This window comes from Myodes glareolus, chromosome 15 (genome assembly GCF_982192425.1).
Source record: "Myodes glareolus chromosome 15, mMyoGla1.1, whole genome shotgun sequence".
In the NCBI taxonomy this organism is placed as follows: domain Eukaryota; kingdom Metazoa; phylum Chordata; class Mammalia; order Rodentia; family Cricetidae; genus Myodes; species Myodes glareolus.
Genome location: NC_142040.1, coordinates 66,384,234 through 66,403,027, shown reverse-complemented (window position 1 = coordinate 66,403,027; position 18,794 = coordinate 66,384,234). Strand labels below are relative to the sequence as shown.

At 40.3% G+C, this 18,794-nt stretch overlaps 1 protein-coding gene across 1 annotated transcript in view; it reads right to left on the bottom strand.

Moving 5' to 3' along the window:
• Positions 1–3,148: 3,148 nt before the first annotated feature.
• The window catches only part of Marchf11 (membrane associated ring-CH-type finger 11), a 102,364-nt gene continuing 86,718 nt past the window's right edge, over positions 3,149–18,794 (bottom strand). Inside the window, exon 4 of the mRNA XM_048457049.3 lies at positions 3,149–6,551. Coding sequence (XP_048313006.1) covers positions 6,229–6,551 — 323 coding nt within the window. The 3' untranslated portion in view covers positions 3,149–6,228. The remainder of the gene's footprint in view (positions 6,552–18,794) is intronic.

Below are 18,794 nucleotides of genomic sequence, written 5' to 3'. Positions count from 1 at the left end.
TTCATTCTTGAGTGTTGATGGATTTTAAGACTGTCAACTGAGTTCATAAAGCTGAGATAGAAGCCAGACTGTCTGCACACCTCTGAACACAGCTAGAATTGAGTTAAAGTGGCTCTAAAGAGTAAACAGGATGGATGAGAATTAGGTTTGGCTCAATGACTTCAGGGCACAAAGACACCAGACATTGGAAAATGAAACACTGAGCATCATCTCAATCTTCTACTCTCATGGTGGCATTTCCATGGGAAGTGACAAAGAGCTACTGTCCTTCCTTTTCCCCATCCCATGTCCCTAACTAAGTGCCTATTCTTCTGGCAGGGAGCACATGAAGAAGAGAATATGACTGGAGCAGATGATTGCATTTCTGTCCTGTGGAATGTTGTAATCTCACACTTAGGAGATTTATTCGAGAAGATCTTGTCCTTGATTATATCTGAAGAAAGCCTCTGAGGACCCATAGAACCTTCAAGTATAGCCCCAGTGACACTTACTATAACTCATAGGTCTTCTAAGCTTGTATATGTTACAGAAACAAACCCATATACTGAATTTTAGTGTTATGTTATCAAGTACATACACGCATATGCCCAAAAAATTATTACATAAAAAAGAAGTGTCTCTAGCTATAACTGGAAATGTTTTAATGCTAATTTTCCCAAGCATAAAGGACTTGTATCATAAGGTCCTATAGAAAATTTTAACCTATGATCTTTATTGAATTTAGTTCTGACAAAGACAGAAAGAGACCTCTAAATGATATTCTGGAGTGTTTCTGGTAAAAGAACAGACTGGGAGAACATTTTGATCTTGCACTTTTGTCTGTAAATTTAATTTGCTTTTATTTGGAAGGACATTGATGCAAAGTGTTCATAAACATGATTACCTGGAACAGATGTTATTGAAGTATGATTCTCCTGGGTGCAAAACAAACCTGCAGTTAAAATTCCATTTGCTTTAATTATCTCAAATCAAAGTAAACAAGAAAGTTTAAACCTGTGAACAATGGAGGCTGCATTTTCTCCCAGGTCACTGGGAGAGTCATATGTGTTTGTGCATGTGTGTGTGTGTCTGTGTGTGTATTTATGTGTGTATATAGATATGTATGTACGTACGTATGTATATATACATAGATAGTTTATGTATATGTATATATGTGTATGTATATATATAGACAGATAAATAGATAGATAAATAGATAATAGAAAGATAGATAGATAGATAGAAAGATAGATAGATAGATAGAAAGAAAGAAAGAAAGATAGATAGATAGATAGATAGATAGATAGATAGATAGATAGATAGATAGATGATAGTGTGTGCATGCATCTGTGTGTCTGTGTGTACAATTTTCTACAGGATATTGTGGCACAAGTTCTTTATCTTTGGGGAAAATTAGTCCTAAATATTTATTTCCAATTATAGCTAGATATTTTATTAATTCTTTGAGAATTTCATGTGTACACATAGTATATTTTGATCATATTCACTGGGAGTTTGTGGACAGACTTACACTAATGTATTTCTAAATACTATGATTTTATTTCAGGTCAAAATCCCTGGATGGTGTTTTTAAGTCTTCTCCAAGGGGAGTCTTGGAATTGAGGCTTAAGTGTGCACAGAAAGGCCCTTGCTCTGAGCTCTCTGTTGGAAGCCTGTATAAAGAGCATCTCCCGGAAAGTCTGCAGTCTTGGTTTCTCAGTCACACCATATCCAGTCCAACTCTTTACTGCTTACCCAAGAATATGGAGGTCATGTCTGGAGTGAAGAGACAAGCAAAAGGGATTTGTAGGAGGGGAAAAGAACAGGAGCAGGAGAAGGAAGCTCTGCTCTGAGAGAACAGCTGCCCTCTGCTGTGCACCGTGTTTTGTGATTAGTCCACGGACTTTTCTTTTACAAAGCACCAAGACTCTGCTTACTCCTATCCTTTTGGGACAGTTCCCTGGCCTTGATTTTACTTTTCAGTGACATTTGGTAACTCTTGAAGTCTTCCATTTAGAAGTAGTCCTTTTGGCCTTGGCACTTGCACTTTTTAGTATTTCTGTTGATTCTGTGAAATCCTCACTCATATTCTCCCACCCTCCCTCCTTTCCCCAACCCCCAACTCTCACACACACAGACATAGAAACACATACACAGAGAGGAGGGGAGATAGAGCGAGAGAGACAGAGATCATCTCAGGGCACATCTTTCTGTTTTCTCTTGTGGTGTCAGAACAGAAAGGGAAAGTCAGTTTACAAACAGAAAACGCAAGAAATAGCAGAAGTTGAAAACATGCAGAGACTGCTGGCTTGTTTTGGAAAGTGTATATAAAATCTTTTAGATTTTACACTTTTAAAAATGTCATATCATGAAGACTTCAGAGGGAATTACATATTACTCTCAATCTCCCATTTGCTCCAAGTGATCTGTAGTTTTTAGGACAGTGTTGTTTAAAACAACCTTGTTAGCCTTGACTAATTAACAAGATCAATAGCAGTTGTAGAGGTGTGGATTTAATGTCCACACACCCCTGGAATCAGAACTTTCAGGGTTACTGCAAACAACAGCACTTGCTTACATGATGATATCTTTTTCTTGAACTGATAAAAATTAAGCTAATTGTGTAAAGTATCATGGTAAGACCTTTAATCAACTGTTTCTTCATATATAGGATATTATTATATATAACCATAAAATTTTGTTATGCTGTATGTGATTACCATATTACATATATTACACAGAATCAATTCAAACTTTGCTATTAGCTTGGAATTGGAAGAACTTGGGAAATCATCAGAAATTTCAAGGCAGGGGTAGGCAGATCTCTGTGAGTTGGAAGACAGCCTGGATTACAAAGGGAGTAAACAGTTCCTTTATAAACAGTCAAGGCTATTATACAGAGAAACCCTGTCTCAAAAATGTTTGAAATGTGCAATTAAAAAATAAACTATAATAGAGAACTGAACAAAGTATGTCTTTACACATTTTAAGTATAGGTTATGTATATATGTAGATAGGTAGGTAGGTAGATAGATAAATAGATAGATAGGATAGATAGATGGATGGATGGATAGATAGATAGATAGATGATAGATAGATAGATAGATAGATAGATAGATAGATAGATAGATAGATAGATAGATAAACACTCACATTTGTGTTGTTCACATAAATGTCTGTGTACTGTGTGCGTTCCTGATGCCCCTGACGGGGGAATAGGGAATCCATTAGATCCCCTAGAACTTGGCCTACTGTGACATGTCATGTGAGGGATGTGAAATAAACCAAAATCCTCTGCAAGAGCAGCAAGTGTTCTTTATTTCTGAGTCATTTTTCCATCCCCTAACGTGTGTTTTATAAATGACACATTAATTGCTACATTATAGGTAATTGTTACATTTCAGGCCAAAATCAAATTTGTTTTGTTTAACTCCTCAGGAGAGGGAAGAAGAATATTTAGGCATCATAACAACAACAAAAGGGTGTCACTGATTCTGAGATATGATGGCAGGGATTGGAAAGAACAACTGGGCTCTAATGGAGCAAAAGCAAGGGGTTGGAGAACACAGGTGGGAATGCAAAAGCAGGCACTTGATTTACTATGGTGATCTCTGTGCGTGCGTGTGTGTGTGTGTGTGTGTGTGTGTGTGTATGTTAGCAATAGAACACAGGGCCAGTGTGAGACAAAAACTCTACCACTGAGTTATAATCTAACTATTCTGTCATATATTTAGTTAGTGCAACATATAAAAAATTAAATTTTATATTAAAGAAATATCAGATGGCAAGTTGTAATTACTCTGAAGTGTTTGCGGAGCTTTTGTTAGTGAAGAAGCCGTCTCCTATTTTATGAAACTGTGATCAGCGTTCCTTTCTGGAACCGTGGTTTTGATGTCTCCTGAGAAGAGGGAAAGGACACATAGCTGTCCTGGGGATGCTCTGGTGTCTCTCTTGTTGCACATTACCTGCTCCAGTGGATGCAGAAGACACACTCACGCCCCAGAACTGGGTTTGCAAGTCTTAGTGCTTGTTCATGCATCTTTGTGGCGTTCAGTCCCATACTCTAATACAGGAGGGAACCTGTCTTGACCTGCACGCCCCATCCCCCTACACACAGTGTCCTTACTTCTGTAACGTGGCCCCTTCTTCCTAGAGTGTTCATTGCACCTCCTCTTCTGATTTTCAAATGACCACTCCGGCTTGAGGAGCCAGGTGCCATCGTATCCCAGGGACAACCTCTCCTGATGCCCCATGGACAACTCTTCCACACCCCACCCCTCCAGACTGCCCGTCCCTTAGCTCACCTGGAACTGCCATGGGTGGTGCAGGACTATATAGGTGCTCATTTCTTACCTCCAGGGCCTTAGTCCATCCTGCTAACAGTGCCTAGTCCTAACAGACTGATCTGGAGAAATTCATACTACATTCAAAAGAGAGAGCTTGCTTATAGTTTCTGAGAGTTATCATTTTGGAAGTGATTTTGAAAATAATAATTTAAGATATTTCCAATTCATTTCTTGATTATAAATATTTTTGCATTCAAGATTTCGCTTGAATTACAGTATTGAAATTTAAAAGCTGTTTCTGTCATCATAGAGTCAGGCATGCCATATCCCTGATAGATCTCTCCTTCCTGTGCTACATGACCATGTTGCAGAGAGTTTCTCATCCTAGGGTCCTTCTGTTCTAATACAAATTCACAGTGTACGCTGCCACAGAGACAAGCTAGCTCTATGTTGGAGCACTGTCAGTCTGAAATATGCTGAAAATCTATTAATGAGGTTTTATCAAGACAATGCTCTATACTGAGATGCCAACAGTAACCGAAATTGTTCCCCATTAAGTGCTGTGTTGTTAGACTCTCCAGGAGTCTTCCTCAGAACTATGCCACCTAGTGCCATACTAAAACAAGCAAACAAACTCTGTTTGGAATAAAATTCCTGATACCCTCCCTTCCTGGATCTGCCCCAATGGTGGTAAAATTCTCCTCCCTTTGTGGCTTTGTGGTTTCTCTTCTCATTTCTACAAACTGTCACCTTTTCATCATTTGTGACACTGAACTGTAACTGGAAAAGTATTGTTTCCAAACTAAAGAATATTTTCTATGGGGCAATTATAGTCATAAACACAAACAATAATGTTGATAATGACTCCAGTGCTATTTTTAGGAAGTGGAATAGAGCACATTTTGTTTTTTAAGCTTTTAGATCTGACTTTGAACTTCAAATTCCCAGCAGGCTTAACTCATGTTCATAAGCATGGCTGCCTCCCTTCTTGTACATTTAGTTATTACCCTGAATTATGTGTTAATCATTTTGTTGTAAGGATGAATTATAGATAATTGCCAAATACTACTACTTAGAATTCTGTTTCTGGGAAGTCAAAGGCTTAATTTTTCTATCCAGAGGAACAGAAAGATCTTCACCATTGGTAGGACTTCATTAAGTCAAGGGGTGGGATTAGTGTTCAGTTGATTAAGCAGACATATACTTTTTATAAGAGGAAAATCTGATTATGATAATTCAAGACACTAATTATTTACCAAATTTTATTACAATAGTCTACTAGGTTGTGCTGATGTGAAGGGACTGTGTGAGCCTCTCCCATTACAGCACCTGAAGTATATCAGTGAGCTAAGCTCCCAAGGGCTGCATGTGCTCGGGATGTCTTTGTCTAACATGAACTGGAACCTTACCATCTTAATCTATGCTCTTCTTCCTCCTTTGACATTCCCTGTGCTGATTCAGGGGATTAAATACGAGCCATAGTACCTAGATCCTCAAGGAGTACCTGGGGTACCTGGAGTACCTGGAGTACCTGGAGTAGCTGGAGGCTGTGCCTGAGGCAGGCACTCTGGAACCTGCCTTCAGCATTCTGAACTGACCCATTTGTACTGTGCCTGAAATATTATATGTGTGGCAAAAAGTTTGATTCACAAATATTTTAAACAAACAAGAAAAAATGCCTTAGGTCCTCATGACTACTTCTATTATTTTTTTAAACATGGAGAGTTAAGTGGTGTGTATGACAACTCCAGTAGCTAACTTTAAAAAGATGTGTTAAGTCATAAAGCAAACAAGGAGCCTCTTTTTTTTTCAGAAAAATGTATTTGCAATTCAAATGTTCATATAAAAAGCATAGATTTTAAAAAGTCCATGGATGTACGATTAGAAGTGCTATGGTTTTGCCATTCATTGCAATTACATTCCAAAATGTGCAGGTCCCACTCTCTGCTGCTGCGTGTATCTGTCACACGGACGTCACTCTCATGACCACCTCCCCGGAGCCATTGTCTTCTGACCCATCTTCATGGGCCCGCATCCGATTGAATAGATGTAATAGCACATAGCCACACTGAAACCGTGGTGAGGTTAGCTGCGTGGGGTGGACCAAGTTCCTGTTCCTCAGAGCTGACAACGGTAACCACAAAGTCCTACTTGTGGAAGAGTCTCCTCGGCTGCTCTCTTCAATGTCTGTGGCTTTGTCGTAATTTAATACATCCCAGTGCAAATTGACAGCTCGCCACCGCTTAAAGACTCTGTAAACTGCAGCTCCTTCATGGACAATGAGGCCTAAAATTCAAGGAAAGAAAGTAATTACTGACAAAAGGTTGGAAGCATTATGATGTGTAAAGGAATTTAAAAAATAGACTTATCTGTTCCCCAACATATCAGACAACACAGCATTATTAACAATAGGGTAGCTACAAGCAAACTACTCCATGCTAGGTAGAGGTGTTCATTATTTAGAGATAACTCAGTAACATGTGGAGAGTTTAACTGTCATTAATGTAAATGTTTTCTAACATCCTAGCTCAGAGTACACAGAGAAGGATCACATTGCTTTCGATCATTGGGTTCATTTTTTAAATTCGACATTGTGCCAACCATCTATCATGCAGCACGTTAGTAACTGGGACTGAATAGACCATCTAAGAGATAGATATTAGGGTCATTACCATTTCCCTGCTCTTAAAGCGACAGATGACACAGCCACAGATGCCTTGAGACCATAATAAAAATGTCAAAATCACAGTGGGAGGAAATGGAAGCTTCTTACAGCATGATTGAAGTGAAGAACACTCAACTTTTTTCTCAGTACACATATGTGATCAATGTATAAAATATGAAAAAGTAAGGCTGGAAAAGACAAATGAGACTAGGGGAGCTTATAAAAGTCCTTTGTGTTATACTTCAAATAAAGAAATAAGGACACAGATAATCAACTGTCATTCTGAGTGTTTTTTGCACCCGAGTAATTCAAATTTTCAGATAATAGATAATTTAAGAGTATTCGAACATTTATTGAAACCTTTGGGGAGACAAAGATGTTGCTACCTTAACCTTCAAGATTAGAGAAGTCAAAGTCATAAATAGACTACAGAAGGAAAAACGAGTCTTCACAGAAGGAAATGGTCAGAGTTGAAGTAACAGAAAGGAGCACAAATCAGCCTAGGGACTTAAAGTTTGAAAGAATGAGGGATTGAAAGAGTTCTGATTTACCAGACGCTCAGCAAGTGGGGGTTGAGAGTATGCTTGTCTGGAGAAATTACCGGCCCCTCCCTCTCTTCCCCCCTCTTTCCCTCTCTCCCTCCCTTCCTTCTTTTCTTCCTTTTGTTCTTCTCTTTTCTTTTCCTTCCTCCCTCCCTCCCTTCATGCACTCAGCAGTGAAAACAATGCCAAGCAAGTGATGAATATATCCAGACCTTGAAAAAAGAAGTCACAATTTTATCTATTCACACTGGCTCCTTAGCAGAAGAAAAGTTTCTTGTATATGTGACTTAACAGCTTGCTGGGACATTTACAGGCCTACTAAAAATGTGTGTGACCTGGTACATAAGCATATCTTCAAGGTCAAGTCTTTCATGTCCCAAATAGCAGGGAAAATATGTTCTGTCCACCATGAGAATAAAAAGAAAATCAGTGTTGAAGCTCCATTTCCTAAAGGAATGACAGAAGTTGACCCAGCCAACCAGTTATTTACAGGGAGCAGCCAGAATTACAAGTCAAGATGACTACATTTTAATTGCTGCTTCTATTATTAGCTTCCAGAATTAATCACAGCCAGTGAGTTAGCCTTTCTGACTTTCTCCTTCTTCCTTAAAATGCATTGAAAACACCCAAGTTTTGCATTGAGCAGGAGAGTTTGCAGATAAATTGTAATTCCTCAGTACTGAAGGACTTGGATTTCCTCTTAGATAGTAAGTATATATATATGTAAGAAATTACTATTAATTACAAAATCAATAGTGAGTCTATGGATGTGAGACCTTGTTCACACTAATCAAAAAGCAATTATAGTCCAAGGTACAACACATTCAGAGTGTGTGTGGGGGTGATGAGTGTTGCAGGATGGCTTTATCACAGAAAAACACTTGTTTTTCTGACATTTTATTCCTTTTCCACTAGCTCTCTTTGAAAGGCCAGAAGTTGGATCATTTACAAGAACATAGAGTCACTTTCTAGGAATATATTCTAGAATCACTTCCTTGAATATAAAAACCACCCCAAAGTGTAGGAATAAGTTCTGCGGTTCCCTGGAGTACATTCTGAGTGGTGATTAAAGAGAACCCCTTCAAAGTTCTCAGAAGACACAGTCATTTTTTCTGTCCACCTCCATAGGTGGACATACTTATCATTACATCAGTCATGAATCATGTCTAGATCTTATTTTAATCCTCATAAGTGTTTGGAGCTTCCCTTTGCCTTCTGAAGCTTAAATTCCCCTAAACAGAATAAACCCCATGCTGTCTACAAGGAACCTCTCCTCTCCTCTCCAAAGTCTTTGAAGTTATTTGAGCTAGCGGCTATGGGAAGACAAGACTACCAGGATCTGAAACTAAGGGTTAGGATTCATTCAAATCTACCTCATTGTGCTGAAAAACCAACAGTGAAGAACTCTATCAGTGGTACTTTCCCACTGGTCAAAGGAATTTTTGTCCTTAACATTTCAGGCTACATAATACGAGGCTTGAATTTATATTTCACTTCCACCCTTAACCCTGCAGAGAAAAACAATGTAATTCCTATAAAATATAAATATTGACTATTTTAGGATACTTTTTTATATTTCATATCATAGATGCCAACAGAGTATGAGAGTTGAGGAGTGTGGCGAGCATGTCGTCTTTTTTTCTTGCCAATGCATTTAACTGAAAATATTATTGATATTCAAAGGGCACTTTTGTTAAGCTTAAATAGGTTTTGGTTTCATTGTCATAAAAAATTATTTAAGTAAAATCAATCCCAAATTGTTAGTTGTAATCATCAAGGAAACAGAGCATAAGAAGTGAAGGAGATAATCAAGGACTATGCATTCACATGACCACATGTCTGCCCATGGGCACACATGTTCTCACACATACACACAAGCCATGTTTGTCTCTATCTACTTCCACGCCTGAAGTATTGTAACTAACAGTGAGTTGGACTAGGCGTGTATCTCAGTGGTAGAGCACTTGCCTAGGGATGTTGCAATGCCCTGGGTTCAGTACCCAACACCACACAATAGAAAGAGGAAAGGATTGCGGGGGAGAGACTTTCAAGCTCTCTAATCAAATAAAATTATGTCGGGCATTAACTACAAACCCTCCGGCAAGCAAGGCAATGTGAAGTTATAACAAGGAGATGTCAGTCCTAATGGCTCTATGAGATATGAAATATGCCAGTACCGTGAATTATCTGACTTCCAGAGCCACAACAAATAAATGTTTGCTGTTTCAACCATCCAGACTCTGGTATTTCATTATATCATGTGCTCTGACTTCAATATTACAGAAAATCTATTGTTGTCTTCATTTAAAACTTAAGTAAATCAAATCTGGAGGTTGCAATTTGAGAGAAGTTACATAACTTGTTGCTATCATGTGCACCCCTGTGCTTTAGTGACACTGAATATTGCTAGGATGCTTTCCATCTTATGACAAAATCCCTGAGGTAAATGATTTAATTGAGAGGATGGTTATCTGGTTTTCAGTTTCAGGAGTTCCTTGACTTTTAAGTCCAAATAAGTTGAGCTATACACACATGGTGGTCCAGGGAGGGCTTGGACTAACACCAGATAGCGTGGTACTACTTCCTGGTTTCTCCCACCTTCCACTAGGATCATCAAGTTATGGATTAATAGCATAATAATTAATTGAGTAGGTAGGAGCCCACAACTCCAATCACATCCTCAGAACCTCACCTCTGAAGAGAGCATTAGGGACTAAAACTTCAGCAGGGCCGGGCGGTGGTGGGGCACACCTTTAATCCCAGCATTCAGGAGGCAGAGGCAGATGGATCTCTGTGACTTCGAGGCCAGCCTGGTCTGGTCTACAAGAGCTAGTTCCAGAACAGGCTCTAAAAAACCTACAGTGAAACCTTATCTCGAAACAACAACAAAAGCCTTCAGTAGAACACATGTCTTCATGGGACATTCTATAGCCCTAACAACAGTCTTCAAACAGCTATGGCCCTGACCAACCCCTTCTACTTCATGGGGAAAAAGGCTGTAGAGTCTTTTTGAAAGACAATATCACAATCTGTGAAGACTTTATCGAGTTATTGGGTAAATTATTCTCATCTCAGTTTTCCCAGGATGCGCAGCCATGATGTATAATTAGGAACACAGATCAGAATTAGTTTAACCAGCTGAAAGAAACATCAGTGTTATTCATCAATAATAATGAAATATCTGGTAACAAAGCAGAAATACCCTGTAGTGTGGGGGCTAAGGACTGAAGACAGCCTGGTTTGTACAGTGGTCACTTTACTTCAGAGTAACACAGCACTGTTGTTTCACTTGTTGGGGAGGAGATAAGGGTTCTAAGACCTAGAGATGGGATGTGACGTGGTTCATTCAAGGGCCTGAAGGTTAAATCTGAGCCCAGATACCTGGGTTAGGATGCTTGTAATGTACAACTTCAGACCTCAGAGCCAAAGACCTCAGAAGTCAAAGCCAGGCATTCCTGACCACTGAGTGGTCAGTGGCAAAAGGGAGATTATACTACCCAAGAAGTAGATGAAATAACACCTAAGGCTGAGAAGAAGCCGTTTCCTAGTGAAAATTCAACAAACACACCGAGTTCCCATTCCTTACCCAACTAACAAACTCCTACTGAAAACTCACACAACAGGATTAATAAACCTTTAAAACTGGGATGATACATGTACTACTTGGTTGGTTTTGAGGAGTGAGAATGATATGTTAAAACACCTAAACTGAAAGATATAATTGAGTAGTTAAAAGTGTATTTATCTTTATGAATCATAATAGGCTTCTTTATTTCCATTGACACCTTTTTAGTATTTCCAATAGAACATAAAAAAATGGGAAAAATTTCCAAACGTATGGGGTCAGCTAAGCATTACAATAATTTTTGACTCCTCTTTTATTCTATGAAACAAGCAAGATACTTTATTTGAATATAATGAAATTTTTAGTTATAAACAAAAATTCTCAAACTTTGATTTCCTTAATATTTGTTCTGTAACCTAGTTAAATGGGGAACTCCAAGCTGAGGGAGGAGTGAGTGAGTGAGTGTGTGTGTGTGTGTGTGTGTGTGTGAGAGAGAGAGAGAGAGAGAGAGAGAGAGAGAGAGAGAGAGAGAGAGAGATTGGTGTGTATATGTGGGTGGCATGGCACGTGTATAGATATCAGATGGCAACTTCGTAGAATTTGTTCTTTCTTTCCTTTTATGAGTTCCAGATATGAAACTCAGCCCAGCAGGCTGACATTACAAACAACTTTACCCACTGAGCCTTCTCTCCAGGCCAGATGAGATTCTTCATATGGATAATTTTTATTAAGAAAAACAATGAAAACAAAGAAAGGGCTTATGGAACAGGTTATCATGTTTTATACTCTCTTTACTAATACTTCTATACATTTAATGCGATTAATTATAAATAAGTGAATGAATAAAGATATATATATATATGATTTTAGGAAAAAATATTTTCTTATCTAAAATCGGCTCCACTTATTCCTTATGCCATATTTTCATATTCTTCCATTATTATATAGACATAGCTCCCACTATTATATAGATGATAAGCTTTATAAATTATTCCAGTTTAGCACTGAAGGAGGGTTTTTTAGTCAAATAGGCAATTTAATTCACTGTCACATAACTATTATTAGTGTTTCTACAGAATCTCTGGAGCAACAGAATGCCAATCTTAGATCTTGTTTCCGGTCTGTGCAACCATGGTCATGGGTTAGCTGCTGTCTGTACTCAGATTTGTCTTCCATAAGATGATGAGAATGGCAACAAGGTCCGCTTCACAGTCTGCTGTGAAGGTCAAACATGAACACTGAGGTGAAGGGCTTGGACTGGTGCATGGGTCCTAGCAACTCTGACTTCAGAAATCTCCTAGGATACATTACAAAGATCTTGTCTATTTACTTGGAAGTAGCTGTGGAAACATACAAAGCTTTGACTTCTGGGCCACTCCCCTTAGCTCCTGATGACTCAAAGCAGTGTTTCTCCCCTTTCAGCCTCCAGGGTCGTAGTTATCTTAGGAGGAATGGTCATGGTCCCTTGAGTGAGAAATGTATCTCAAATTAGTACAAAGCCAGGAAGTGCCCAAAGGTCTAGGTATCCAGTGAGAAGGACAGTCGCGGGGTTTGGGGGGGGGGGTTAGAGAGCAGCCTTTTCCTATGTCCTTCTGAATGACGGCAATTGGGTCTTCTTGCAAGTTTGGCCCCATTGTCACGTGATCTGATTTCTTCTTTCTCTTTCTAAGCTGATTTATCTTTCATGACCTCATCATCTCACAAGGCCATAGAACACACTCTAGTTTCTCTAAGATTGGAACTGCTGTTTCCAAGGCTCACTTGTTTTCCCGTCACACAGAGCCTAGCCTAGAAAGCACCCAGGTCACAGAATGCCTCTTTACCCTCACATGGAGCACATAATTACAAGAGATGCGTACTTAGACCCACTCCAAAAATGTCTAAAATCACAGAATGTTTGTTTCCTATGCCTGCAGGATCTATGGAAATGCACGTTCTATAGACTCAGATGCAAAATCCCATTCTGGGCATTGCCTACTTCCTGAAAGCAATATTGTCTCCAAGCTCCTACTCCACTTCCCAGTTCTCTACCCTATTCCCTTTCTTCACCTTGTTACCTATTTTTTTCAGAGTTTTTTTTTTTGACAATTTCATTGTTTTTTTGCAACATTTTTCTTCCCTCTGAGCCAGCAAAGAGCTCAGCCCATCCTGAAGCTATTGTCTCGCCTCCTCAGGTCAGATGCATGGCTACTCTCTCCTAGAAACTCTATTACCAAATCTCACTTTATCCCATATACAGCACTTTATCCCTCTAGAGTGCTGCTTCCTGGGATAAAGTGTACTGTCTGGCTGTATCTTGCAGGGCTAGTAATCTCTGGCCTTGGGAGAATGCGGGGTCACTCCCAGCGGTTCTACCTATTCCTGGGACCAGGCTAATCTCCCAGCGCACTCAACAGCCAGCCGCCAAGTTTATTGCTCTCCCGAGACTCTTCTTCCAATATTGTGCCATCTCTGGGGAGATGCCCACTCCACTCATCTTTCAAATGGTAGAGGCTGACTTGATCAGTGGCATTCTCTCCAGCCATGCTCACTACCACCCCCACCCCGCTTCATTCAGGGGAATGGGCCAGCTGTTACTGGGCGTGGCACTCTTGCCCCCTGGAAGCTGATCTCGGGTCTCTGCACTCTTGGGGACGTCAGGCTGTTCCCTCCCATCTCTGGATCTTCATTCTCTCTTCTGACTTCGAACAAACATCTCTCTTTACCAGGTGCCTATATCTAACCCTACCATTAAAATGTGCAATCCAGTTAGAAACACCTCTCTCAAGCCCACGTTCCTCTAGGTTTTATCCATTTTTAACTGTGTCCTCTGTCGGGCAAGACTCACAAAATCAATGTTTGGAGCCCTCTTGTACCCAACTTCATGTTGCTGCCAGGCTGCGCTTCTCCATGCTCCCCCTACTGCCAAATCGGCTCTGCTCCCCCTACCTGGAATGATTTCTGATTGGGCCACCTGATACTCCTCTCCCCGTCAGCTGACCTTTCCCACTCTGGCCATGCTCCTCTGCCCTTTCTATCTCCCTATTTTCCCAAGCTTCATCTCATCCTGGCCCGATCATTTCCTGTGTAGACACCTGTCTCAGAGACCACATACAAATCTCTAGCTTCAACATCTATCTTGAGCGGCAGACACTCAATTCCAGCTGCTTGCTGGCCACATTCCCTAAGATTCCCCAGACATTCTGACACAAAATAAATGTTGAAGAGGAATCCATTGTTTTTCTCGCCTTCAACCCTCTTTTGATGTCCCAGCCTTCAGGAACTGACAGTAGCTTCTGTGGGTGCCAGCTGAGGGGGCTCTCCCTATATCCCCAGCTGCAACGCCTCCCAATTGGTACCACACTGATCACTGTCATCTGATTCATCTCTTTTCATTCTGGTAGTTCCATACAAGGGCTAAGAAATCCAGAATCACCCTTTCCTACATGACTGTCTGTCCTCTACACCTATGTTTATCAATGATATTTCTTCAGTATCAGGATGTTCAACCCCACAGAAAAGGATTTCTTAAAGTCTTTTTAACTGCAGTCCAAAAGTCAGCCTGATTTATATATCATGCTTCAGTCCAGCTAGGGCTGTGTAGTGAAACCCAATCTTTAAGAAAAAGAAAAGGAAAAAAGGAAGGAAGGAAGGAAGGAGGGAGGGAGGGAGGGAGGGAGGGAGGGAGGGAGGGAAGGAAGGAAGGAAGGAAGGAAGGAAGGAAGGAAGGAAGGAAGGAAGGAAGGAAGGAAGGAAGGAAGAAGGGAAAGAAGGAGCTAAGAACTACTATATGTATGCTTATAGTTACATTAGTCCCAGTAATTGCCCCCTCTCTGGTCCTTTCCAAGCCTCTGCTCTTCTGCGAAATTTAGCTCAAGACTTTCTCCTCCACGTGGGCTTTACTGACCCTATATTAATTACCCTCCTCTTGCCAGGTCTCAGAAATTTCTCTCCTGGCACTTTCTAGGTTGCAGCCAATCTTTTCTTCCTGTGAATGTCTCCCTGTGGCGAGTAGACAAAGTAGCGGGCATGCTAACATCCCTGCTTAGCAAATGCAAAGGGGCCAGATAGGGAATTTTTAATTAATGTACATTGTTGGTTTTGCCTGCATGTGTGTCTGTGTGAGGGTGTCAGGTCCTCTAGAACTGGAGTTACAGACAGTTGTGAGTTGCCATATGGATGCTGGGAATTGAACCCAGGTCCTCTTGAAAGAGCAGCTAGTACTCTTTTTTTTTTTTTAACTCTCCAGCCCCAGGTAACGAAAGTTTCAGGCTGTACAAACCCTCTGGTCCCTGTTGCAACTTCCTATTGATAGCACACATATAAATGGATGAGTCTCAATGTAATGTTATGAGCATTAAAAGTTTCAGTTCAATATAATTTTTATGTATCGTAGGTTAATATTCTTTTGAGGTTTTTATCCATCTAAAATGCAAAAAAAAAGTGAAATTAGTCTCAAAGTCAAAAAACAGGCATTGTGTGCTGACCCACTTTCTGCTTCTTTCTCTGCCCTGCACTTCAGGAGTAACACAATATAAACACATGGTGCGAGCGGCATGCGTCTCGACAGACGACTGACACCCTTTCGGCTCGACAGCGGAGAGACACCACTGAGAGTGTCTTCATTTCCCGTGTATGAGATGGGAGTCAATAAATAGCAGCACACTTGGTCTGCTATTTGGTTAATTTGGTTCATATTTCTTCAGAAGAACTAGGTCTTTACAAGGTCATTAAGATAATGGCTTTCCTGGGTTTTTCTGTTTTCTTCCTCAGGGGAGACCTATATGGTTAATTAGTAATGAGACCATTCCAACACAGCCCAGAAAGCTTGGGTCAAAGATGAGTTCCTTTCTGTTTTAATCCCTGAGGTTCAAAATGCAACAGTATCACTAATAGCCAACCAAGATAATAATCCTTTTAGAAATTGGTAAACATCACTATGATTAAGGCTTAGAAAACCCTATAATTTATACCTCCAGAGAAAGGGATAATGACCTACTTCTCAAAGCTTATGAAGTGTAAAAGTCTGTTTTTCTTTAACCATTTCAAACATCCCAGGGTCACCCTGCCTCTGCCCACAGCACACACTCAAATTGTGGTCACATTCTGCAGCATTGGAGGCTGGGGCTGGTGATTAGGGTGGTGATTAGACTTGGTTGACTTTCTGAATGAAACAGTAGCATTTCCTAGGGTCTGGAGCACGTTAGCCTATTCTGAAGTCAAAGAATAATGATATGTTCGTGTAAATAAGTTCTACTACAACTGAGGAATGGTTTCCAGTGAGCTAGCACAGCGTGCTTTCTGTAGCAGCTGTGGTCAAATATGGCAAAGACTCAGACAGTGCAGTGACCCACACAGCCTATGAGATGCATTCAATGGGGAAACACCAGAGGGGTCAGGCCAAGAACAGAAGAATGTTTTGTCCTTCATATAGAAGCAGATGGGTGAAGGTCTCTTAAGTAGCCAATTTGTAGTACTGAAGGAAGTGGGTACCTGATCAAATACAGTTCTAAAAAAATAAAGAAATTTCCTAGCGTCTAAAATTGTAGTGATACAGACATTCAGGACATTATGGTTATTATGCCTAATGGTGTTTAAGCACCTCCATCATGTCTTTTGAATCATGTGACAAAGGACCACCATCACCCGGCTGATAATTTATTTTTTAACACTTCTGTCTTCTCTGTAGATCCATTTATCAACCAAAACACTTTAAAATATTGTCATTTCAAAAGGCACCAGAAAATAAGAATTAAGTTTTTTTCTTAATTTTTTTTACTTTTATTTTTCTTACTTTTTGTTTCCATACCAGGAGATCTGTTTATTCATTATGTTTTTTTATGCCAATTGCTTCATATTTAGTGAAAGCAATGGAGATGACCCACAGTCTCATTTTGAGTGGAAATTTTTGGTCATTATGAGGGCACCACTGAGGAGGGAATATATTTATGGTCATACTGAAATTTCTTCTTGCCAGAATTATTCATACTTATTCACATAATACCAAGAGTTAGAAAAATGTATTTTAATATTTCCTATTAATATATTAGACCACATGATTATTTAGTGCTCTGCCTTCCTCCCTCCCTCTGTGTGTGTGTGTGTGTGTGTGTGTGTGTGTGTGTGTGTACAATGTATGTGAACACAAACTCATGTGCCACCACAACGGTGTAAAGTCAGAGGATAATTTTCAGTCCAGCCTTTACACATTCTTTTATGGATTTACTTTCTATGGGTATGAATGTCTTTGCCTGCATGCATGACGTATGTGCAGCACATACATACATACATTCTTTGCCTGCGTGCACGTATGTGTAGCACACACATGCTGGCAGAGAAGGACTTCAGACTCCTTGGAACTGGTGTGGCAAATGGCGGTGATCTGCTTTGTAGGCGCTAGGAACCAAACCTAGGTTCTCTGAAAGAGTAGGAAGCATTTGGAGCCACTGAGCCATCTTCGCTGTCCCTGTCCACAATGGTTTTGAGGCTGGGTATCTCTGGGTGTGCAAGCCAGCGATCATGAGCTACATGGCTACTTTCCTGTCTTCACTCCCATTTCCCACAAAAACAGTGGCTTTACTGGAACCTACTGCCATGGTACAGTATTTGGCATCTTACTGGGGGGTCAGAAATGTGAATGCATTGGTGACTGTGACTCAGAGAAGCTTGTGCGCCCAAGAAACTTCAGTCAGATAGTCAACTATAAAGCGTGCATTTCAATAGGGCTACCACCACAATTATAGGAATTGTTGGAATTTAAATAACTGTTTTGATTGAAAATCTAGGCGAATAAAAGTTTATTTGGGGTAAAATGAGCCTCCTGCCTAAGAAGCATATGTCTCCGTGTTGACTGCACTTGGTACGGCAAGAAGAAGAAAATATTTTGATCTGGTTGCCATTCTAGCACATCCCAGTTTACTTTCTAGAATTCATAGACTTGGAAGCATTCAAAAGCAGCACAGTGTGAAAGTCATAACAAACTCAAGTCATTATTTTATACGAGATCAGTTGCATTTAGGGTGTAGACAAAGTCACTGTTGAGTCACCCTGAGAGACTGTGCTTGTTCATGGTGGGTACATCCAAAGGTGCCTGAGTATGTCAGTAGCCCTCCATCCTGTGATCCTGTGCTTTAAAATCAGAAATTTGTAGGGAGAATAAAAGTTAACAGATTATTTTAGCTGGTAAACCAAGTGAGAGAGCGAGGCTGTTTTCTTCAACTATTTTCAGGCAATGGATTCCACACAGAAACAAAGTCAAAGCAGAAGCAGCTGACCCCAGAGCATCTAAGCGTATTGGGGAAATCACAGCCCGTGAGAGTGGGTCGGTGCCGCTCTCCACCACCTTGGAGAGGAAACGTGGAAATGACACACAGGAAACTTACTCGGTCTGTGCATTGCTCTAGGAAAGACGAGCTGCCCACTGCTGTGACTCAGGGCAGCCTTGCTTGTTTTCTTAGATAAAATGGTCATAATGATTTAATGATAAATGCAATTTGGAGAAAGTGAGTCTAATGTTGTTCTGAACAGCTGAAGCCACCAGTGACAAAGTCAGAGAATGGTGCCATTCATGGCTGTCAAGGCGTGGGAAAACAAGAACTGTTCCTTGGTGAGTTCAAAACAGTAAAAGCTAGATAGCGTGTCGTTTAAAGCTATCTTCTAAGATCTATTACACAGGCCCACTGCTCTGTTCACACTCTACTCTCAGGATCTTGTCTGGAGACATGGTTAAAACAAATGTCTGCTACCACAGGATCCCTCATGGCAAAAGTGACACTGAA